Genomic DNA, 23,618 nt, shown 5'->3' on the forward strand with positions numbered 1-23,618 from the left:
GGAGTCTGGCGGGGCTGGGATTTCTCTTCATCCAGGGTGTTGCCTGTGCTCAGGGCGTGCCTGAGTGGGCGCTCGCAAGCCCCCCGAGTTCTGGCGTGTGGCATTTTCTTTGGTGTTTCAGCACGAGCCTTCCCTCATGTCCACAGTGACTTCCCTGACCCCACATTGTTGGAGGGTCCTAATTCCCCAGCGCGGACTCCCAGAGACGCGTCTAGTGTGTGTGGCCCTGCGGGCTGAGGAGTGGGTGCTCCTGACCCGCGGCATCAGCCCGGAGGGAGCCCCGGGGGCTCAGTCCTGCAGGGGAGCGATGGGGGTTCCTCTCCTGCAGCCGCACTGGATGGAGAACAAGGGTCCCTCCTTCACAGCAAGCCCAGGTGGCCTCGGTGTCTCATCGGTGCTAGAAGGTGGCTGCGCTGACCTGAGGGCTGCTGGTCGCAGGGCTGGGCTCAGCGCTCAGGGGGCTGGACAGCCCTCGACAACTCTGCGTCCTGCACAGAGGAGTTCACTGGCCTTGCCCACCCGGAGGACATGTCCTGTCACACGCTGTGCACACTGCTGGGCCGTGGACACGGCCACAATGGGGCCAGGCCTGTCTTGCCTTGTTCCACACCCCTGCAAGTGTGTGTCCGCGACTGGGGGCGGTCAGGATGTGGTGACGCCGGGCTTCTTGGCTCTGCAGCTGTACACACAGCCACCACAGGGAGTCCTGGAAGTCGAGGCTCATCCAGAAGTGACCCCGAGACCTGAGCCCAGAGATGTCCCATGGGAGGCTGTGTCTGTGAGGAAGAGCCTGGTACTGAAGACGCAGCCTGAGGTGTCAGCCTGGACGGTGGCCTCTGCCAGCAGGAGACGGGGCCTCACGCCCAGAGCCCATGGCCGCCTGCCAGGCCAGTCTGGAGGCTCTCCAGTGTGGATGACCGGAGGTCTGGACTCTTAGGAGCTGCCGAGCAAGGGGAGGTGCCGGGGGCAGGGGCGGGGAGGGGGCTGCAGAGGGCGCCTAGGATGGGGAGAGTGTGGTGTCGGGAACCAGCACTGGGCTTGTCCGAAACGCCAGCAGCTGTGACCGTGCCTGGCCCTGTGAGTGCTGGTGGCGGCTGGTCATGGGTGAGTGAGGTCAGGCCCAGCTCTCGCCTCGCTCTTACACTGCTCGAGTCAAGACAGACGGGGCTATGGGGAGATTTAGGGGTGAGGTGTCAGGGTGGGGAGAGTTCATTGGCCCTCGCGGTTGTCTTGGCCGCGCCTGCACGCGCGTTCATGCCTGGAAGCTGAGGACGCTCCCACCTGCCGTGCCTGGGCCCTACCCAAAGACCGGCGCTTTCTGTGGGTCACGCGATGGCACAGAAATCACATCACTGCTTCCCGAAACGGACTTGCAGATGCAAAACAATCCTAAATAAATTTCAAGGAGGATTTTTTTTCAGAAGTTGGCAAGCTGATTCCAAATTTATGTGGAAATGCAAAAAACTAAGAAAAGCCAAGCTACCCCTGGGGCCGGGAGCAGCAGCTCCAGGGCTCAGTCTGTGCAGCGTCGCGGCTGGATCTCAGTCACCGACCCGTCGGGCACCCCTGCGTGCGGGGAGCTGTCGGGCCGGGGCAGCCACCACGGCTCTCTGCGTGTGCGCCGCCGAGCACGCTTCTGAGGGCGGCTCCTTTCACGCGTGCCCACTGCCTGTTGACCCCCATTTCCACACCAGTCCAAGGGCAATGGGCGTCTAAGTAGGCAGCTAAATGACAGATCACGGAAGCTACCCCAAGGAGTGTCTTCGGGATCTCAGGGCAGGGCACATTCGCAAACGGGACAGAAATTCATCCTCCGTGAAGGAAACGCTGGGTAACTCGGGCGTCAGTAAAGCTGGGAATCTCTGCTCCTGGGAAGACGCCAGCCAGCGGGGGAGCAGGCGGTCCACGGAAGGACGGAAGGTGTCTCTGTCTCCAGGAGGCATGACCGGCTGGAGAAAACCTTATCTGGGGACGTGAATGCCTCCAATCCACAGGACACGCACACGCAAGCCAGGGTTCCAAGCCGCGATCGGCCAGGGAGGCGGGTGCGGGCAGACGCCCAGGGTGCGTGGCTCGGTGACCTCGCCACCGCGTCCTTGAGCCAGGCCTGCTGTCCTCCGGCCGCGTCCTCGGGGAGTGCATGGCAGCCCTGAGGGGGACGCCCCTCTTTCCCGGGTGGCGGGGAAGAAGCCCGAGGGTCGCCGCGGGGGGGGGGGGGGGGCTGACGGCACAGCGGGGCCGCGGGCTGCCTGGGGAACAGGCTGGTGCTTTCTCTGCTGCTGGTGGCCAGCGAGCTCGCTCTTGGTGGGAGGGCTGTGGGCGTGAGTTTGCGGCCCAGGAGCCCTAGGGTGGAAACAACCCCCGGGGAGGGGGTGGCCGGGTATTGCGCGCAGAGCAGCCACTCGTGTCCCACTCACGAGACCGGCAGCAAGTCCTAAATCCACTGCGTGGACGAAGCGCCTGTCCTGCTCCCTGCCCCCGAGTCAAAGGCTGGGAAAGGGGCCTTGGTGACAGGCGGGGTTGTGCGGGGGGGCAGGGCCTCTGCGGGCCTGGGCTGTTGCATTCCTCAGTCTGGCAGTCGCGTGGGCCTTGGCTTCCTTGGCTGCGTGTCTTGTTCGGCTTTAGAATCAGCTCGAAGCCCGGGGCTTGTCCCGGCTGCGGAGGCTCCCGAGCATCGGGCAGCACGTGCGGGGCCTTCTTGTCCGCTGCGTGGCTTACACCCCGGGCTCTGGTTTTACCACGTGAGCCCCAAGAGGACCCTGTTTCCAGAGTCTGTGCCGTGGCTTTCCTCGCTCCCATGCGGACAGCAGCGGTCCTGAGAGGGCCTCTGGTTACGACACCTGACGGACCGAGTTTATTACGGGTCTTCATTTGGGAAAATCTGTTCAGGGCAGGATACACGTGAGTTGAAAAGAAGGGTTTGAAATGTTTAAAATGGAGGAATTTATTGGCGCTGTTTATTTTGGTTTTCTAGTTAAGCACACTGCAAGACCTTCACCCATTGCCCAAGATAATTCTGGAATACAGGCAGGTAAGTCCATGACCGAGGGGATCCGGGTGCCAGCTGTTAAGAGGAAGTTGGAGTTGCTGGGCGGCCCGGCCTGGCACTGCTCCCTGCATCCCCTGTGCTTCTACTCATGTCCGACCTGCCCTGCTCAGCCCTGTGACTCCGAGGGGTCATGAGGGAAGGACCTAGCGGGAAGGAGCTGCTCCGCTCGCTGCGTTAGCTCCTACTGGCCGCACGTCCCCTCCCGTCCGGCTGCTCTGCCCACACACCTGCCATTGCTTCGGGCTCAGGACTTGCGCGGTCTGGCCTTGCTAAACCTGCCCCTGCTGACCCTGGCTCTTGAAGTCACAAAAGGGTTGAAAGAACCAAAACAGGGACACGGATGAGTGGGAACACCTGCCTCTGTAGCTTTTCTGTAAAATTAATTTTTTCACAGGGCAGAGGATTTCTGTCTCTCTGGGTCAGTGTTAGCTGACTGGGCACCGCACAAGGCCATTTCAGGGCCTCCTGGAGTCACCTGAGGTGACCGCAGTAGCACTTGCCCCAGACTCTCTGAAACTCGGCGACACTTGTTCCCATTTAAATACTTAACCAAAGAAAGTGATTGTTTTTGTTTCTGTAATTTAGGTTCACAAGATCAAGTCAGCCTTTGTAGATGGATTATTAGCTTGCATGGAAAAGGTAATTGAAACCCAAAAAAGCCTGTGGTTGGGGTGTGCTTACACACGAGTTCAAATACCCGCAGGCTTCTGTGCAGTTTAGTCAAAACAACACTCACGACTCCGGGGTGGGGCCGACCTCTTTCCTGCTCAGGTCTCTGGGGCTCAGCCGGCTCTACCCCAAGCCACAGGCTCAAGGCCTGTCCCAAGGCCGCCCTGCGGTGGGGTGCTGGGGAGCCGTGGAGGAGCCTGTGGATGGGCGAGGCACAACCCCGCCCCCACACAGCTCCGCGCCTTGCAAGGGGTTCTCACTGGGGCAGAGACTGCGGTGGGGTTCTTCATGGGAACCACCTACCCCAGCCCCCCCCCCGCCCCCCACCGCTCCGACCACAGGGCAGGGAATGTTGACCCCAAGGACATTTCAGGGTTGAAGTTTGGGGCCAAGGAGCAGAGGGCCCTGGTATTCTGCCCACGCTGACGTGACTCTTTCTCCCTGACCAAGGGCTCCATCTCCCCCACATGGAATCAAACGGGAACCGTGACCGGGAGACTTTCGGCCAAGCACCCCGTAAGTCGGCACCCCGTTACGTCAGCCACTGTTCCTGGGCTTGAGGGCTGCCCAGACTGGGCTCCATGTGCCCCCCGCATAGGGCTGCTGGGCCTCGTGGGTTGGCTCATCCAGCTGATGTTTATTTAGCACCTGCTGTGTCAGACACAGGTGCCCGGGTGGGGGGGAGCATGTGGTCCCGTCCCTCCTGAAGTGTTAGGTTAGTGCAGGGCTTCTCCGCCTGGAGAAGGGGGGTGCCCAGGGTGTCCTCCTGTTGTCGGTCCAGCTGGTTTTTGGGGGCTGGAGATGGGCCTCTGTGCAGCTACTTGAGGGCAGTGAAGGTTGGCGTGGATGTGCTGACTCTTCGGTAACACATCAACAGGCGTGTTTGTGAGCACCTGTCACGATGATGCCCGCTGTGTGGCACTCACTGGCCAGAGAGCACTTGTTTCTTTATTTAATGTAACTGACATAGCAGTTTCAGGTGTGCACAATGGTTTGATGTGCGTTTAAAGTGCAGGGTAATCGCCACAATAAGCTTGTTTAACATCCGTTACCACATACAGCTACAGCTTGTTTCTTGAGATGAGATCTTTTAATATCTACTCCCTTAAAACTTACAGACATACCAACGGTGTTATTAACTACAGTCACAGGGCTGTGCTTCCCCCCCCCCCCCCGCCCCACGACACTCGCTGGGATCAGAGTGTTTATCTCCAGCATTGCTCCTTTAAAAATAATTTGGTTTTTTTTCTGGCTCCTTTGTGTTTCCTCATGGAGCTGTGGGAGAGGACTGCAGCCCACCCACGCAGGGTCCACAGCCTGCCGGGGCCAGGGCCTGGGAGGGAGCTGCTCTCTGCAACTCCACAGGCTGAGCTTTCCTTGGGGAAGCAAGCTCCTGCTGGGGGCTCCAGCCTGGGGATCTGGGGGCTCCAGCCTGGAATTGGAGACAGCAAGCACCACAGGTGAATGTGATCCCAGAAAGTTCTGGGTGCAGATGGACAGATGTACAGTAATACAGAGGTAGCCAGAGAGGACAAGAAATAAGTGAAAACCAAACACAACAGTACACAAGATCAACAAAACAAAATCAGCAAATCTCTGACTAAAAGAAGAGATGAGAGAAAACTCTCACAAATAAAATCAGAAATAAATTGCAACAGATGTCTTAGAAATACAAAGGCTCATGAACGATTACTGTGAACAACACTACATGTCAATAAACTTGATAATCTAGAAGAAACAGAGACATTTTTAGAACTCTACAGCCCACCAGGCCTGAATCAGGAATGAACAGGATACTGGAGTAGACTGATCACCAGGGTGGGAATTGAAATAACAATCAAAAATCTCACAAAAATGGGCAGGGAGGGGAGGGATTGGGGTCAAAATAAGGGGGTTGCAATTGTATGGGGAATATAAAAATAAAATTTATTAAAAAAATAAAATCTCACAAAAAGCAAAACCTCCAGGACCAGAAAGCTTTACTCATATTTGGTAGCTTTACCAAACCTTCAAAGAACTAATACCCATTCTTCTCAAACTCTTCTAAAAACTTAAAGAAAGGAGAATAATTCCAAATGCAATTCATGTGGCCAGGATTACCCTGATACCCAAACCAAACAAGGACATCACAAACAAAGAAAATTACAGACCCTTTCTTGCTGATAACAAATGCAAAAATTCTCAACAAAGTGCTAGCAAACTAAATTCAACACTACATTAAAATGGTCATACACTATGACTTATTCCATGGATGCAAGGATAGTTCAACATATGCAAATCAGTTTAATATACAACATTAACATAAGATTATGTTAAAATATTATGATCATATCAATAGATGTAGAGAAAGCATCTGACAAGATTCAGTGCCGATTTATGATTAAAAAAAAAACCCTCTATAAAATGGAGATAGAAGGAACATAACATAATAAATTTCTTATATTGCAAACCCATACCATATTCAGTGGTGAAAAGCTAGAAACTTTTCCTTTAATATCAGAAACAAGACAAGGTTTCCCACTTTCACTAATTCTATTTAATTTAATACTAGAGCAATTAGACGACCACAAGAAATAAAAGGAGCACATATTGGAAGAAACTGTTGCTATTTGCAGATATCATGAATAGTATATGTAGAAATCCTAAGGCTCCACTACGTTGGAAACAATAAATTATATAGTGAAGTGATGGCTACAAAATCAATATATAAAAATCTGTAACATTTTTATGTACAAACAATGCAATAGAAGAAAAAGAAGTTAAGAAATCCTGTTCACAGTCTCATAAAAAAAAATTGATATGTAGGGGGGAAAATATAACAAAGAAAGTAAAAGACATCTACAATAAAACTACAAAACATTGTTATAAGATACAGAAGCCACAAAGAAGTGGAAAGATATTTCATGTTCATAGATGAGAATTAATGGAGTTAAAATGATCATTTTACCTAAAGTAATGTAGGGTAAGGTAAAAAGTATCATGCTTTTCCGCCTTCCTGCCATTAGGATTGATGATGGAGCCTTGCGGTTCTGAATGCACGCCTGATGGCGGGCACCTGGAGTAGGGTGCGGGCCTATGTAAGTGGGTACACCTGGGTTAAGAGATTGGGCTTATAAGGGCGGCATCACGGGGACGCCAGCAGAGCGAGAGGGAGGAACAACAGAGCGAAAGAGAGAAGAAAGGCCATGAAAGAATGCTGCAGAGCCCAGAAAGAGTGAAGACTTGCTGAGGGCTGGGAGACCTCCTGGCACCCCAGCACCCCTGCCTGCTGTGTACCGGTAAATCCCAATAAAAGCCTGAAAAAGCCACGGAGGGCTCCAAGACTCCTCCTTTGCTCGTCTGCTCGAATCATAGAGATCCTGCTCTGTGTCTTCCTGCTGCTACAAGTAATATACGAAATTTCTATGTGATTTTTTAAGGAAATAGAACAAAAGAAAATTAAAATGTGTAAGGAACCACAAAAGACCCCCAAATAGTGATCTTGAGAAGAAAAACAGGCATCACAGTCCCTGACTACGAACTGTATTATAAAATTACAGTAATTAAACAGTATGGTACTGAAATAAAAATAGACATGCACTCAGTGGAATAGAATTGAGGGCCAAGTAACAAACCCACACATATCAATACTTAATCTATGATGAAGGAGACAGAAAAAGGAAAATCTCTTTAACAAATGGTTATGAGAAAACCATTTGCAAAATAATGAAACTGGATCACTCTTTGCCTTCAGACACAAAAAATAATTTCATATTGTAGGGTAAGGTAAAAGCATCAGGCTTTTCTGCCCTCCTGCCGTTAGGATAGATGAGGGAACCCTGTGGTCCCAAATGCATGCCTGATGGCGGGCACCTGCAGTGGGTACACCTGGGCTGAGAGACTGAGTTTATAAGGGCGGCATCACAGGGATGCCAGCAGAAGCCCAGAACAAACGGAAGCCGAGAGAAGAAGAGAAACAGAGAGAACGCCAGGGAGTCCAGATAGAGTGGGGATTTGCTGGGGGCTGGAAGACTGTCAGCCTCCCGGCCCCCCAGCACCCCTGCCTGCCCTGTGCCTGGCAAATCTAAATAAAAGACCCCCACAAGCCACTGAGGACTCTCACTCCTCCTTGACCCGGTCTGATGGGTCAGAAAACCTGCTCCGTGGGCTGTTCTGTCCCTACACATACGAATTAAAGACTTGGACTTAAGACCAGAAACCATAAATACATAGAAAACTTTGCCAATATGTTGTGCATGAGCACTAGAGATGTCCTTGGGGACTTGATAGCAATGGCAAGAGAAATGAAAGCAAAGATAAACAAATAGGATCACATCAATGAATGGAAATATTTGCAGAAGCATATGTAGTAGAATGAAGAGAGCCTAATAAATGGTAGAAGATATTTGCACATCATGCATTCGATAAGAAGTTAATATCTAAGTTATATAAAGAACTCATCCAAATTAACAACAAAGACACAAAGCAATTTACAAGTAGGGAGAAGATCTGAATAGATACCTCCAAAGAGTTCATACAGATGAGCAACAGACACATGAAAAAAATGCTCATCATCACTTATTATTAGGGAAATGAGACTCTGAGCTACAATGAGGCATTGTCTGTTGTCTGTGAGAATGGCTTACATCAAAAAGATGCAACAAGTGTTGGTTAGGGTGTGGCTAACAAGGAACCCCGGTAACAACTGTTGCCGTAACTGTAACTGTTGATGGGCTCAGCCCCTTTGGGGAAGAGATCTCTCTTCCTCAGAGATCTAAAAATAGAATTAACATAGGACCTAGCAATCACAGTTCTGGGTATCTATCCAAAGAATATGAAATAATTAACTTGAAAAGTTAGGTGCACCCTTATATTTATTGCAACATTATCCACAATAGATAAGATATGGAAACAACCTAAGAGCCAATCAATAGGTGATAAGATAAAGAAGATGTGGTATAAATACACAAAGGAATACTATGCAACTATAAAGATGAAAATTTATCATTTACACCCAAATGTCAAATCTGTGGTTATTCCCATTGAGTATATTTTTCTATTGAAGCTAATAGTTTAGGGGCCTCCCTGGTGGTACAAGGGGTTCAGTCTCAGCCCTATGAAGCTATTGGCAGCCTCTGCAGCACGAGTTCAATCCCCAACCAGGGATCTACCCACAGGCCACAGAAGACCTCTCCTGTCTCCCCACTGCTCCCCTCAACAGTGTATTTCAGTGCATCTGCCTGTTCTGCTCCCGACTCTCTGGTGAATCCTCTCACCCCTTGCACTTCTGGCCTGTACCCCAGTTCTTGTATGCATAAATAGCTCTTTTAAAAGGTTAATAGTTTAATAGCTTGAACTTTATAGTTAAAACTGAATGATTCTCATTTCTGGGATTTCAGCTTGTATCTTTTTTTTTTTTTTAAGATTTATTTACTTATTTATTTATACAAGCACTGGGTACAGTCAGAAGCGCGGGAGGGTGAGAGGATTCACCAGAGCCAGAGCGGGGACCAGAGCAGACAGAAGGACCGAAGGACACTGCTGAGGGGAGCAGCGGGCGGCAGGAGAGGTCTGCGCGCCATGCGGGACCCTCCTCCGGTGGCCGGGGAGCAGCCGGGGATCGAACCGGCGCTGCAGAGGCTGTGGGCAGCTTTGCAACCCAGTGCTCAACCGCTGCGCCACCGGGGAGGCCCTCAGCTTGTATCTTTTTTATGACATCTGTGTCTCTTCTTAATTTTTTCAGCATATTGATACAGTTATAACAACTGCTTTAATGCTCTTTTCTGCTAATTTCAACACCTATGTATGTCCATTATAGGGAAGTTCCAGTACATGATTACTCTCGTAATGAGTCCATTTTCCCGCTTCTTAGTATGCCTGGAGATCTTTGTTTGGATACTAGACATTGTCGATTCTCATTGTGGGATAATGGACATTTTTTATTTCTGTAAAGATTCCTGGGCTTTGTTCTGGGATGAGTTAAGTGGACTGGAAATAGTGTTTCCCTTTCTGGCCAAAGTTTCATTATTTGTCAGGCAGATGCAGAGAGGTGGCTCTAAGCTTCCTGAGCGCGCTACCTGATGTCTTCTGAATTAGGAGTTCTCCAAGAGTGACCGATGGGGAGCAGGAACCCTCAGTGGCCCCGCGCAGGCATGGTGCCCAGCTTGCTGGCCCGTTTGGGTGACTCTTCTCTGGCCTGTGGTAGTTTTCTGCCATCGTGCATTTACCAGTTCTCTGCTGGATACTTTACTCTCTGCTGGGCTCAAGACAAGGGATGGTTTTCAGACACCCGCCCTTGCCTCATTATCGGGGTGGGAGCAGCTTCCTTTTCATCTGCGCATATCCGAAGCAGGAGCACAAGCTCCCAGCCGAGAGCCTGTAATCCACTTGAAGCCCCTGCATTCTTCGTGTTCTCCCAGCGCTGAGTGGGCATTAGTATTTGCCTTATCACAGCCTCCATTTCATGTCCCTCCTGGACAATCCCTGTGCTTCCCCTATGAGATGACCCCTCTCATACCACAGTTCAAGTGCCTGCTGCTTCTGGTTTTTTTGCCCCTGTGACTCCCATGAGGACGTGGACCTTTTCTGCCTACTCGCCAGTGTGCCTTCAGGCCTGACAGCCTGGAACAGGCTGGGTAGTGAGTGTTTATTGGTCAAAAGGCTGGATTTGTGTCCACTCTGGAGTCCGTTCCAATGGTGGGGGACCATCAGGCCACCGTGTGCTAACGGTAGGACCAAGCTTCTTCCCGAGGGGGTGTCACACTGTTCGCCAGGCATCGGTTGGCCGGGCCGTCTTTTGTTTGTCTGAATTCTTTTCTTTCCCCGACTCGGATCCTTCAGGATTCATGTCAATCCTTGTTTTATGTGCGCCTCTTCGAACAAATGTTTTCCAAAAAGCCATCTCTTGGGCAGGTGCTGAGACCTTTGCTCCTGCTCCCGCCCGGAGCCACATTCTTCCCATTTCTTCATCATCTAATTCCCCCTTATCAGCTCCAGCTTCGGTGGCCTTTCTAATGTTTCCACATCAACAAAGCCAGTTTTTGTCAGCCAGTGTCCTCGCCTCACCGCACTGCCCTCGTGATGCCGGCTCCGCACTTACCAGCATTTTGTGATTCAAAATATCTGACTTTTCACAGTGTATTGTAATGAGCTCTTTACTATCCCAAGTCTTCATTCTTCTAGATTCGTGTGTGACTTTTTATTTAATGTTACATTTCTTTAAATATTGCGGCTACCAAAGGGGAAGATGGGGGTGGGAAGCGGGGGGTGCGGGGGTTGGGGGTGGCATGGCCTGTGCTGAGAGACCTCGGGCGCTTTGGCGGTAGCTGTCTGCGAGCCTGTGTTACCTCAGTAACAAGCAATACCTTTTTCTAATGTTAGTTTTAAAGCGTGCGGGTTGGAAATGTCGAAGCCAGGCATTATTTCCACAGAATGCGTTTTTGCTTTGGTTCATGGATGAGTCTTTTCCCCTCTAGAGTCTTTAGAGTTCATTATATTTCTAACTATATGTTCAATATTTTGTTCGCGTGTTTGTACCATTATTAGCTTATTTTTATATCTGAGTTGGAGTCAAATTAATGTTTTGTCAGAGTATGGTAAATTATTTTATGTGAGAAAGGGTTTCTGGGCCCAGCCTCAAGGAGGGTGTGTGTGGAGCCTTGGCCCGGACAGTCCCTCCCGGCCGGCAGGGGCCGCGGCTTCGGGGTAACGCCGCTCAGGCCGCGGCGAACAGCCCGCGTCTCTGGACGATGTCAGGCCCGCGGGGAATGGTCTCCGTCTCCCCAGACCGGCCTCGCTCCAGAGGCAAGTGGCCGGCGCCGCTCGCAACCCACGCTCAGCCCAGTGCAGGCTCAGGGCCGCAGCTGCCGGTCCCCGTCCTGCTCGTCGCCAGGCCATAGCCCAGAGACTCCCACCCGCCCTCCTTCCTTCCGGCACCTCTGTTCTATTTTGGAGCCCGTGGCGTGACTGTTTGTTAGTCTCTTTAAGTAGCCTGTGATCCTCACATACAGACCTGAGTGCCGCCAGCGTCTGGCCTCCGGGTCCCGGCCCTGCCCACCCGGGCTCGCTGCAGCCCCACAGCACTTAGTCACGACGCTCAGCCCTTAGCGCGGCCTGTGCTCAGGTCAGGTGGTCAGCCAGCTAAGGCCCGAGAAGACCCATCCCCAGACCAGCGGGTCGCCCTGGGCAAGGTGCCCCCCAGAGCCCGAGGCCAATGTAGCAGACCCTCAGGTGGGAGCAGCAGGGCCGCCAGCAGCCAGGGGCCTGTCTGTGCACAGGCCCTGCTGCCCCTTCCCGCCATCGGGAAGGTGCACAGGGGCTTGGCGGGTGCTCCCAGGGGCTTTCTGAGGGCCAGAAACACTCACCAGCAGCTGAGGGGCAGGCTGCAAGCGCTGGCAGAGCAGGATCTAGCCCGGAGCTCCAGCAGACGTGGTCAGGAAGGAGGCCGGGAATTTTCACCTTAAAACACATCTTTAAAGAAAGGCACCAGGGCCTCCCCGGTGGCGCAGTGGTTGAGCACTGGGTTGCGAAGCTGCCCGCAGCCTCTGCAGCTCCGGTTCGATCCCCAGCTGCTCCCCAGCCACCGGAGGAGGGTCCCCCATGGCGCGCAGACCTCTCCTGCCGCCCGCTGCTCCCCTCAGCAGTGTCCTTCGGTCCTTCTGCCTGCTCTGCTCCCGCTCTGGCTCTGGTGAATCCTCTCACCCTCCCGCACTTCTGACTGTACCCAGTGCTTGTATAAATAAATTAAAAAAAAATAATAAAAAAAAATAGAGACTTTGTCAAAATATTTAAAAAAAAAAAAAAGAAAGAAAGAAAGAAAGGCACCATTGGGCCTCCCTGGTGGCGCAGGTGGTTGAGCGCTGCACTGTGAAGCAATCCGCAGCCTCTGTAGCGCGGGTTCGATCCCAGGCCATCCAGGGAGATTTCCACAGGGTGCAGCAGACCTCTCCTGTCTCCCTGCTGCTCCCCTCAGCGGTGTATTTCAGTAGATTCAGCCTGTTCTGCTCCCCACTCTGGTGAATCCTCTCACCCCCCACACCTCTGGGCTATACCCCAGCTCTTGTATGCATAAATAAATCAATCTTTAAAAAAAGAAAAAAGGCCCCATCTACAAACTTCATAGAAATCTCTGGCCAGCTTGCCACGTGGGAGTTGTTCAGGCTAACTAAGGTCACGAGCCGACTGCTGCCCAGCGAGCTGCTGTGTCCAGCTAGGAGTACGCAGGTTAGCATCAGAAAGAGCGTTATGATGCGAGCCCGTCCACCTCAGGGCGAGCGTGCCACCCCAGGGCCTGCCAGTCCGTTCCAGGGCAAGCCCAGCAAGCTCACGCGTCAGTGGTACAGGGCCATGTCTTGTGGGTCGTACGCTCACATCGCTTATTCGTTACAGTTGGATAAAATGCGGCCATGTTAAATGCCCGTCAGAGCCTCGATTAACTTAAGAGCGGATAGTTTGTCTAAAGCTGTTTCCTGTTGTTGTTAACAGAACATGCAAGGTATCTCTAAGCACCCAGTTCAGATCCCCAAACCTCAGAATTTTAAAGGTAATACCTTTCTTTCTACTTTGCTAATGTCTTGGTAACATTTTGTAAAAACTTGCAAGTACTTGTAATTGCTTTTCCATAAAACTAGCTGCTCCTTCCCTGAAGCCTGCCTCGTGTCCTTGGTCAGGCCTTCGAGGCACATTGCAAGGCAACCACAGCTGAAGGGGCGTGGGGCCTGCCTGGTAACCACTTTCTAGTTAAAGGGGAGACGGACCAGGAAAGCGAGTCCCCTCCCTCTGTGCCCAGCTCCCCGGCAGAGGGGAGCAGACCATGCGGGCCGCCTCTCCCGGGAAGGCAACTCCACTTCCTTGCAAGGCCCCGCGCTATAGAGCTGACTGTGCCTTGCTAAAAAAGAAGGCGGTCAAGTCTGAGCAAAGTGGGGGTGCCCCGGTCCCCGCAGCCGCTGAGCCGGGGTGGAGGCCCCCCCAGGAGCCCCAGCAGCATGCATGGTGACATGAGCGAGATGAGCATCAACGGGCCCCCATCTCCACCTGCCCTTTAAAGGCAACTGGTGGGGAGCCCTTGGAGTCTGTGTTCCCCACAGCTGCGCTTTCATGAGCGAGGTGTGGGGAGTCGCTAGGTTGCCCTTACATCAACAGCCGACCTTCTCTAAGAATTCTAGACAGAAAAGAAAAATAAACAACAAAAAATTGAGTTTGCTTTCGTTGTTAGCATGATGTTCTAAAATTAGTAGAAATATTCAGAAAAATCAGAAAACTGGACCCTGACTTTAGATGACATTAAAGTAATTTTGTGTGAGGAAGACGGGGGTCAGCGCACCCCAGTTCAAGTGCCCTCAACACGACTGTCTAGGCGAGGCCGGCGGGAGCCTCACCATCTCTCCGAGGGCCATGTTCGTCCCACCCAGAGGCCGCAGCTTCCTGGCAGCAGGTAGGAGCTGACGAGGGTGGGGCTGGGCGCGCCCCACTTCACCTGTCCTGCAGCTCACACGTGCAGAGTGGGGTGGGGTGGGGGATGTCCACAGGGTCTGCTCTTCAGATCCCAAGGAAATATTTGTATGAAGCAAGTTGTTTTTGTTTTTGTTTTTGTTTTTTTTGGTGGGACCCTCGCCGGTGGCCAGGGATCGAACCGGCGCTGCAGAGGCTGCAGGCAGCCTCGCAACACCGCTGTGCCACCAGGGGAGGCCCTGAAGCAAGTTTCTTACGCAGGGGAGACAGGCAGCTCTGCTTCCAGCCCCTCACCTCACCACTTCTCACCCAAGTCCCAGGGCCCCGCCGGGCGCCTGCCAGCTCCCCGGCCTGGCGACCCCTCCCCAAACAGCGCCGGTTCCTCCCGCACCCCACCGGGCCCTGCCCAGTGCCGCTTTCTCGGTGAGATGCCCCCTGTACACGCACCACATGACACACTCACACATGCGTACACATGCAATCATACCCACACACATGCACACACGTGCCACACCTGCACCACTCACGCATGGACACATACACAGCGTGCACACATGCACGCATGCGTGAGCAGGCGAGCATACCCCCTGGAGCCCCCACATCCTGCCGTGTCTCCCATCTGTCTGCGCCGTCTCGCCGGCCACTGGCCCACTCCACCTGTCACCTGCGGGAATGCGAGCTCCACAAGGAAGGTCCTTGTTCTGTTCACTAGCGCCCAGCTTACGGCCTGAGCCCAGTAGGCCCTTGTTAAAGACGCTGATGGACACAACATGTGGGGGCCCTCACAGGAACGGCGGGGGGCTCCTGAGCTTCAGACACTGGGCTGACCTGCGGCCTGGCCAGCGGGGCGAGAAGGCTGACTTGGCTGTGGAGGGGGAGCGACGGGGCCCGGGGGCACCAGGAGGGCCCTTGGTGGGTTCTGAGCTAATGCAGGGCTGTCTCTCAGACTTTTCACAGATCGAGCTGCGCATTCTTGCACATTTATCTGAGGACCCTGAACTTCTGAAGTTATTCCAGGAATCGGGAAGAGAGGATGTCTTTTCTAGCCTGGCTTCACAGTGGTAAGCTACACGCGCGCTCACGGACTCTAAAAGCCTCTAGTTATTCCAAGGCCCCTTTCATGGGAAAGAAATCACGATCTTCTCCTGTAGGTCACCGCTTGGAAAAAACGAGCAGATGAGTAGGATGTCCAGGGCTTCCTGGCTGGGGGAGAGCCGATAGCTCGTCACCACTAAAAAACCGAGTCTGTTGCCAGAGAATGTAATGGAAACACCAGGAGAGTGTGCAGGCAGGTCCTGCGTGCCCTCCGGCTGGGTGCCCGGGTGGTGAGAGCCCAGGGTGCCGGGCAGGAGGCTTCCAAGGGGCCCCTGCAGGGACAGGCCTGCGTGCCCACTGCAGAGCCCTGGGGCAGGTGCGGCCGCGGGGCCTGGCCTCGGGCCTGCGTTCTTTCTGGGCTGGTGTTCTCAGCCAGCTCGTCCCTCCTGGCTGCGGCTCCCTCTGTCAGGGAGACAAGAGATTGGTGGGGAGAGTGAGAGGGGAGGCAACCTTCCCTTCTGTCAGGGAGACAAGCCCCTGCCTGCCCCCAGAGTGGGCCTGGCTGCAAGGACACTGGGACAGGCCACTTTCTAGAAAGGGGCGGAATCCCAGGCCCTGCGTACAATGTTAGGACTCTGCTGCCGAGCCCCTGCCCCTCCCTGCGGGTCACGAGGGGCGTGGTGGGGGAGTGACAGGCAGGGGAAGGGGCACTGGCCGGGGACAGGCGCTGGGCCCTGCAGAGCACCATGGAGAGTGAGGGGCCCTGGCCCACTGGGGAGCAGAGCCTGGGACCATCAGCCCTGGCCCCGGGCCTCCCACCAGCACTCCAGTGACCTGCACTCTCAGCCTCACACTCCAGGCCGCTTCCTGCCCCACCTCCCCACCCAAGCACCTCGCCCCACGCTCCTCCAGCCCCTATCAGCTGTTATCCAAGGCCAACCCCTCCCCCAGGCCCACCTTCCTCTCCACCCCGCCTTCCACCAGCCGCTCCTCCCTCCAGTGTGAGCTCCGCCTGGCCCAGGCATGTCTTCTGTGTCTGCGGCGTCCCCAAGCCAAGGCCAGCAGTCCCGGCAGGAAGCATTGTTGAAGGAAGCCCTGGGCCTCAGCCCTCAGTGTGCCCTGCGGTGCCCTGCGACTGGCTGCTGCCCTCGCCCCCCGCTCCCACCGCGTTTCCAGCCCTGAGTCGCCTCCCCCACCCCTGCTCCTACCCTCCCACCCCCCACCCCTGCTCCTACCTCCCCACCCCCCACCCTGCTCCTACCCCCCCCACAACCCCAAAGCCATGGAGTGGTGGTTAGTGAGGCTCTGCAGACTCAGGTCCAAGGGAGTTTGAGCCCCACACATGACTACTCGTTTCTTAACCTTGAACAACGACTCACCTCGCTGGACTGACAGCAGCCTGTGCGCTCCGGCCCCTCCGCCCAGTGCGTCCTCCTGCGTCCTCGTTCCAGCCCGAAGGCTCCTGCCTCAGAGGGGCCCCCGCCACCAGCAGACCGGACTGCGGCTGCTGTCCCCGGAGAGGCTGCCGTGGAGCCAGCCTGGGCTCTGCTGGGTGGTGCAGGGCGGGCAGCACAGGCAGGCAGCACAGGGGCCTGGCCCTTCAGGGTCTCCCCGGGCCCCGTTCTTCTGGGCTGCTGAGTTCCCGTTGACACCTGGTCTGCCTTTGTGGCCCTCATCGTTGCTGCAAAGTCCCACCTTCACCTGGGGACTTCCTCACCCACTGTTTGGGCTCACAACAAACCCACTCTCCTCCCTGCTCTGCCTCGCTGCTGGCCCTTTCTTGCTTTCTCGAATGCTCCTTTACCTGCATGTACTTTTCTTCTTTAAGTTTGAGGCTTGGGACTCCTCCCATCTAACATGGTGACTGTCTGTCTTGGGGGTACAGCTGACCCTGAGGTCCAAGAGCAGTTCAGACCCTGCCCCACCCCAGCTCAGAGCCTCTGCGGGGTGTATGTGGGTCTTGCGTTGCTGCCACGACACCTCCAGGCCAGGGTGCTGCCTCCTGACCAGCGCCCCCTACTCTGTGCCACCTACGCTTTTTAAAGTTGAGGCGTAACTCACACCATGGAAATTGAGCCTTTTTTTTCCCCCAAAGATTTTACTTATTTATGCATACAAGAGCTGGGGTGCAGGCCAGAGATGGGGGTGAGAGGATTCCCCAGAGACAGAGTGGGGAACAGAACAGGGGATCCACTGAAATGCACTGCTGAGGGGAGCGGCGGGGAGACAGGAGAGGTCTGCCGCGCCCTGTGGGCAGCTCCCTGGCGGGGGATGGAACTCGCGCTGCAGAGGCTGCGGACAGCTTCGTAGGCTGCATCTTCACCCCTTGCACCACCAGGGAGGCCCCGGAAGTCGAGTATTTAAAGTGCAGAGCTCAGCGCCTTCTCCGCCGGGCGCGGCCGTCACCGCTGTCTCACTCCAGAATGGTCCTGTCAACCCAGAGAGAAGCCACGTGCTCACGGCCTCCGCCCTCCTCCCCTCCCCACGGGAAGCGCCGTCCACGTTCTGCACCTCTGTGTCAGTGGGCTCTGGACGTGTCCCGACTTGCCTCTCGGCAGGGGGCCTCCGTGACTGCCTCCTCCCCACGGCTTAGGGCGCCCACATGGCTCTGCGGTGTGGCAGGCGCCGCTGCTCCCATCCTCTCCGTGGCAGAACAATACTCCACGGCGCGGACGGACATGGCCTGCCTTTCAGTGCAGACACGCGGCCAACGCTCCATGTGTTGATTCATTCCTTGGTGGATGGGCCTTGGGTGGCCTCCGCCTTGGCTGTCGTGAGTAAGGCTGCGGTGGGCGTTCACACGCGAGCCCTGGCGTGGACACATGGCCTCACTTCTGGGGGCTTGTGTCGTAGTTCTGTGGGTAACTTTTTAAAAAGCGTGATCAGGGGCATAACCTGAATTTAAATCATGAGCCATTTGAAGCTGTAGGCTCAGTGGTCACTGTATGTAACTCCCCAAGCCACACGTTAACTGCTTTCCAAAATAACTTCCACGCCGTACTCCCTGCGCTTGGGGTCGTCCTCGTCTGTCTCACTGCTCTACCCCCCTCAGGCCTGAGGCGGCTCCTCGTGGTGGCCAAGGCCCGCCCCGTGCTCACCGCTGCTCCCTCCTGGACCCCTGAGCGGAGCGCAGCCTGGGCCTTCTGCTCACACCACCCCCATCCACGTTCTCCCCACACGCGCCCTCCTCCTTTCTCGCGTCTCCTCGGCGGGGATCCGGCAGTAGGGGATGTAGAAAGCATGTGCCGGATTTCATGGCACTCTGCAGCTCTCCAGAGGTGTGGACGGTCTTAGCAGATGACCCTCTCACACAGGAGGCAGGTGTGCACATTCAGCCCACTCTTGAGCCCTGCTGGCGCCCTGGTGCCGCGGGGGATAGCACCCGCCCCCGCCCCCGCCCGCAGGCCCAGCGGGCAGAGGACTCGCCCCAGGAGGGGCTGCTGGTGGCAGGCATATCCTCTGCTTAGCCAGCCACAGCTTCTCTGGTGCTGCTGCCCAGTGTCGCAGCAAAATGTACACGTCCTGGTATCAGGCATAGGGGCGCGGCCGAGGGGCTGCAGGTTACCAAGGGGCACAGCACGCCAACAGGGTGAGGACCAGCCAGTCTGTCTCGGTAAGAAACTTGCAGAGAAAAGGAAAATACACCAAAGCAGGCAGGCATAAGGAAGGAAATAGTAAAGGCAAGAGGAAGAATCAATGACATTAAAAGAAAAACAATAGAGAAAATTAATAAAACAAAAAATGATGTTTTGAAAAATCAGCAAAATCGCTAAATTCTAGGGCCTCCCCAGAGGCGCAGCAGGTTGAGCACAGCACTGTGAAGCTGCTTGCAGCCTCTGCAGCGTGGGTTCAATTCCCGGCTGGCCAGGGAGAAACCCACATTGCATAGCAGACCTCTCCTGTCGCGCCCGCTGCTCCCCTCAGCAGTGTCTTCAGTCCGTCTGCCTGTTCTGTGCCCCGCTCTGTCTCTGGTGAATCCTCTCAGCCTCCCATGCCTCTGGCCTGTACCCCAGCTCTTGTATAAGTAAAAAATAAATCTTTTTTAAAAAAATCACTAAATTCCAGAAGACCCAACTCAGTATCAGGCACCCTGGGTGCCCGGGTGCCTTCGGCTGCTTGCTCTTTATCTAGCAGCGCTGAGGCCCATGGCAGGGTCACTGCAGTGCCCAGACGGGCGGGAGGGGGAGAAAGGCGGTGCCTGGAGTCAGGGGCCTGGCGACCTCTGGTCACCCATGAAATGGTGGCGCAGGCAGCCCAAGGCTGCTTCCCAGCAGAGGACCCACCATGGCTCACTTGTCAGGCGCCTGGAGCGGAGGCCCACGGCCAGCTCCCCCTCCCGGTGCCTGGGACCAGCCAGCAGCCCCCGCTCCAGGGCGCAGGATGGCAGGGCAGCGCGTGGCCGGGCCTCAGCCGCTGTGGTAGGGGCTGCAGGTGGGGGGGAGATCCTTTAGGGAATTGGGGGGGACTCTTCCCCGGGGTGGCACAGAGCTGGCCAGCACAGGTGGGGTGCGCCTGTCCTCCTCTGTGCTGCTGTCCCTCCCTCCCGAGCTTGAGGTGCCCCCTTGACCAGAAATGCCTGGTGAGTGAGGAGGGGGCTGCGGCCTTGCCAGGACGCCCAGCAGCAGAGGAGGGATCGCTGCCCCAGGCCCGGGGGGTGGGAGGTGGCCAGGGCAGGTCAGATGCGAGCTGACCATCATGCCCGTCTTCCCACTGGGGTCGCTGTGCTGGGGAGCACCCAGGGCTATGGCTGGAAGCCATGCGAAAGCCCCCCAGGCCACTCTGGGCACGACTGTCCCCCACGGTGGGACCAGCCCCCCCTCCAGGGAGGGACCATGGGGCGCTGCAGCTGGCGGTGACCGCAGTGACGCACCTTTCCACAGGAAGGACATTCCCGCAGCACTCGTGACTCGGGCGGACAGAGAGCGGGCCAAGAAGGTGGTGTATGCGGCCGTCTACGGAGCAGGTACCCCGGCCAGTGGGCATGGCCTTCCCCACCGTCGTCTCTGCCTTGACACTGCTGCCCGGTCCCCCCCGGGCACCCTGTGTCCTTCACACAAATGCAGGACATCCTGCCCCGCCAGGCCCCAGACGGTCCACAGTGGGCGTGCCCACCCAGCCTCCTGGGAGGGGACCGGGTCTAGGGGGGTGGGGTGGGGGGCCTCGGAGTCTCCCCACGTCACAGGGTGGCTGCCCAGGGCTCTCTGAGAACACACCCCCTCCCAGGCCAGCTCCCTCCTGCCCCTCTTCCTCCCTCCTCCTCCCCTTTCCTTCCCTTCCCCCATCTGGGGCTCCCTGGAGGTGCTGGGGCAGGTTGGGGTCTCCTGTGAGGCCGCCCTTCCCAGGTGGTCTCCAGGTGGGCTAAGCCTGCAACCCAGTGGCAGCTTGTTCTTCAGCGCAGACGAGGGCGGGAGGAGGCCTGCGAGAGCCCGGTGTTCTAGGGGCTGGGAGGACCAGGTCCTGCCGCACTCCCTGGAGGGTCCTCACGAGGGGGTGAGGACCAGAGGGGGTCACCGAGGCCGCCTTCAGCTTCTCTTTCAAGCCTCCACCCTCCGCCCCCCAGGCAGGCCGGTGCCCCTGGTCTCCCTCAGAGCCGGGAGTTGGGGCGGGCCCTCGCGGGGGCGCCTGGCGAGCCTTGCGGCCACGGCAGCAGCGGATTCACGAGCCGCCCTCTCTCAGCTCTATTGGAAACGCGGTGTCCACACTGGGAAACAGTGGGGCTGAGGCGCCTGGGTCCCTGGGCTGCCTCTGCACCCTTCCTGCAGCGCCCCGGGCCGCCCTGCACCTGCCACCCGCCATGCGGGGCGCCTTCCGGAGGGGAAAGGCCGGGTCCCTGGCCGTGGGGTGGCAGGAGGGAGACTGGGCCGCTCCCCACCTTGCTTCCTGCCCCGAGGTGCCTGCTGACAGCTGGGTTGAGGGCACCTGCCAGGCAGAAGCCTGCACCCGTCACAGGCCCGGCCAGGCACCCAGCGGGCCCTGACTGCCCGATGACACTCACGCATGATCACCCGGCCAGGCTGCTGTGTGAACACGGGGCACAGGCCAAGAAGGGCCTTGCAGCGTGGGAGATATGGAGAGCCCAGAACCCCACCCCCACCCTGCCGGGGGCATGGCAGCCCTCTGGGGGCCCCACTCCATGCACAGGGGGCAAGTGCAGGGGCTGCAGGACTGGGATCCCAGGCCCTGAGGGCTGACCCAACTTGCTGCACTGGCCAGCGGAGCCCAAGCCCATCAGGAGCCGCCTTCCCCAGGGGCCAGCTGCTCCTGCAGGCCCCGCTCGCAGTGCTGCTCCACCGTCCCTGCTTCTGCGTGGCCCATGGCAGTCACCTCCTGGCCAGCGCCAGCACCACGTGCGCACGCCAGGGCCCCCATGCCTGGGGCTGGGCAAGACTGGCCTGGCGCCCCCACGCCGGCCGAGGGGCCAGGACACGAGTCAGCGGGTCTGCCCTGCTCCCCTGCCAGCACACCGAGGCCAGCGCTGCAGGGCAAGACCACGTGGAGACCACACGCCCTGGCCACACGGTCCCTGCGCAGCCCGGGGCCTGGGGCTGGTGCGGCAACCAAGGCATCCAGGCGGTGTGCGTGAGTGCAGGGGCCTGTCTCCGTGGGCAGGACAGAGACCCCGATGGGCTCTCTGCTGCTCCCTCCCCCTCGGGGACCTCAGCCAGCCCCTCCTCCGGCCACCCGGAGACGGGAGGAAAGGGTTCCAGCCACAGCCATGTTGATGGGCCTGGCGGAGACGCAGGGTAGGCCCCTGCAGGGAGGCGCGTGTGCTCGGGCTTCCCCTGGTCAGCACCGCCCGGCACACCTGCCTCTCTCTCCCGCAGAGCCGCTGCTGGCGCCCTGCAGGGCTGGGCCTGTGAGGAGGGCCAGGCCTGGCCAGTCAGCGGGCTCACCTGTCTGTGGCTTGGAGCCTGACGGCCCTGTGGGCGCCTCTGGCGTGAGCCCAGCAGAGGCCAGCAGGCCTTGTCCAGGCCTCCCTCCCAGGGATCCGGGTGTGCCTGCACGCCTTCCCGGGGCTCAGCCTGCAGCTTTGTCCATGTCCCGCCCCCAGCCCCTGTCCTCTGCTCAGATTATTCCCATCTCTGGGGACCCAGCGCGTTTCTGTCAGTTTTAAGGGCCCATGTTCCTGGGCACCATTTCCTCACGTGTTGGTGATGGTGTTCTCCCCTCCCCCAGGGCTGGGCCAGGGCTGGCTCTGCACAGGCCGAGGGCGGCCCCCGAGGTGTCCAACAGGCCTGTCCACTGGCCACACTGGTGCCCATCCGTCCTGTCAGAAAAGGCCAGCGGGGCGGCTGGACCTGACTGGCGGCGCCTGCCTGGCCCCTTGCAGGCCGCAAGGCCGTCCCTGCAGGCGAGGGGTGGGGGTGTAAGGGATGGTACAGGCGCCCCTGATCTTGGCTCTTTCTGCTACTGTAGGGAAGGAGCGTCTGGCCACTTGCCTTGGGGTTACTATCCAGGAAGCTGCCCAATTTTTGGAGAGTTTCTTGCAGAAATACAAGAAAATCAAGGAGTTTGCCCAAGCAACCATCGCCCAGTGTCGCCAGACAGGTGAGCCCTCCGCAGCCAGACCCTGCAGCTCTGCGCCGGCTCCCGGCAGGGCAGAGCCAGGTGTGCTGAGGCAACAACGTTTACAAGTTTGGGCTGGGGAGCCACTAGCAAGATGGAAATAGATAAGATCACGCAGCTAAAATAGAGGCTGAAAAGCATATGGCATATTTACAGAATTTCACCACAGTCTGGTCTCAAATCTCAAGGAATATCAAATAGAACATTCTCTGTAACCAGACGCGGGGGCCGAGAGCGGGCTGTGTGGTCACCACCCGTCCCCGCCGGGAAACCGCGCCCTCCCAGTGAGTTAGATCAGAAAGAGAAGTCCCAAGAAAATCGCACAATTTTTAGGATTAAATGACAGAACAAATATGTCATATCAAAAACTGAGGCCAGGGCCTCCCTGGTGGCGCAGGGGTTGAGTCTCAGCGCTGTGAAGCTGTCCGCAGCCTCTGCAGCACGAGTTCCATCCCCCGCCAGGGAGCTGCCCACAGGGCGTGGCAGACCCCTCCTGTCTCCCCGCTGCTCCCCTCAGCAGTGTTTCAGTCAGTCTGCCTGTTCTGCTCCCCACTCTCTCTCTGGTGAATCCGCTCACAGCCCCCCTCCACCTCTGGCCTGTACCCCAGCTCTTGCATGCATAAGTAAATAAATCTTTAAAAAACAGACAAAAAAACTGAAGCCAGACTGACCCTCACTCAGAGCTGAAGGGTTCTTTAGAAGTAAGAACCGTGTGGCCACACGTGAGCTGTGCTGGCCCCAGGCCTTGGGGGAGCAGCGGGGTGAAGAGGACGGACAGAGGGAGACCAGCATGAGAGCAGGGAGCAGAGCCGCACTGGGGCGGTGGGGACAAAGGGGCCCCTGTGCCCGGCCTCTCCTGGACGCGCTCTGG

At 56.7% G+C, this 23,618-nt stretch overlaps 1 protein-coding gene across 1 annotated transcript in view; it reads left to right on the forward strand.

Annotated features, from left to right (window-relative positions):
- Positions 1–23,618, forward strand: part of POLN (DNA polymerase nu) — a gene marked incomplete at both ends in the record, with an annotated part of 55,822 nt that overhangs the window by 27,000 nt on the left and 5,204 nt on the right. Inside the window, 8 exons of the mRNA XM_084233048.1 lie at positions 2,975–3,031; positions 3,635–3,688; positions 4,169–4,234; positions 13,181–13,238; positions 14,052–14,129; positions 15,093–15,207; positions 20,062–20,144; positions 22,598–22,729. Of these exons, the coding sequence (XP_084089174.1) occupies positions 2,975–3,031; positions 3,635–3,688; positions 4,169–4,234; positions 13,181–13,238; positions 14,052–14,129; positions 15,093–15,207; positions 20,062–20,144; positions 22,598–22,729 (643 nt within the window). The remainder of the gene's footprint in view (positions 1–2,974; positions 3,032–3,634; positions 3,689–4,168; positions 4,235–13,180; positions 13,239–14,051; positions 14,130–15,092; positions 15,208–20,061; positions 20,145–22,597; positions 22,730–23,618) is intronic.

The sequence above is a fragment of the Talpa europaea genome (genome assembly GCF_964194135.1).
Source record: "Talpa europaea genome assembly, chromosome: 5".
Taxonomy (NCBI): domain Eukaryota; kingdom Metazoa; phylum Chordata; class Mammalia; order Eulipotyphla; family Talpidae; genus Talpa; species Talpa europaea.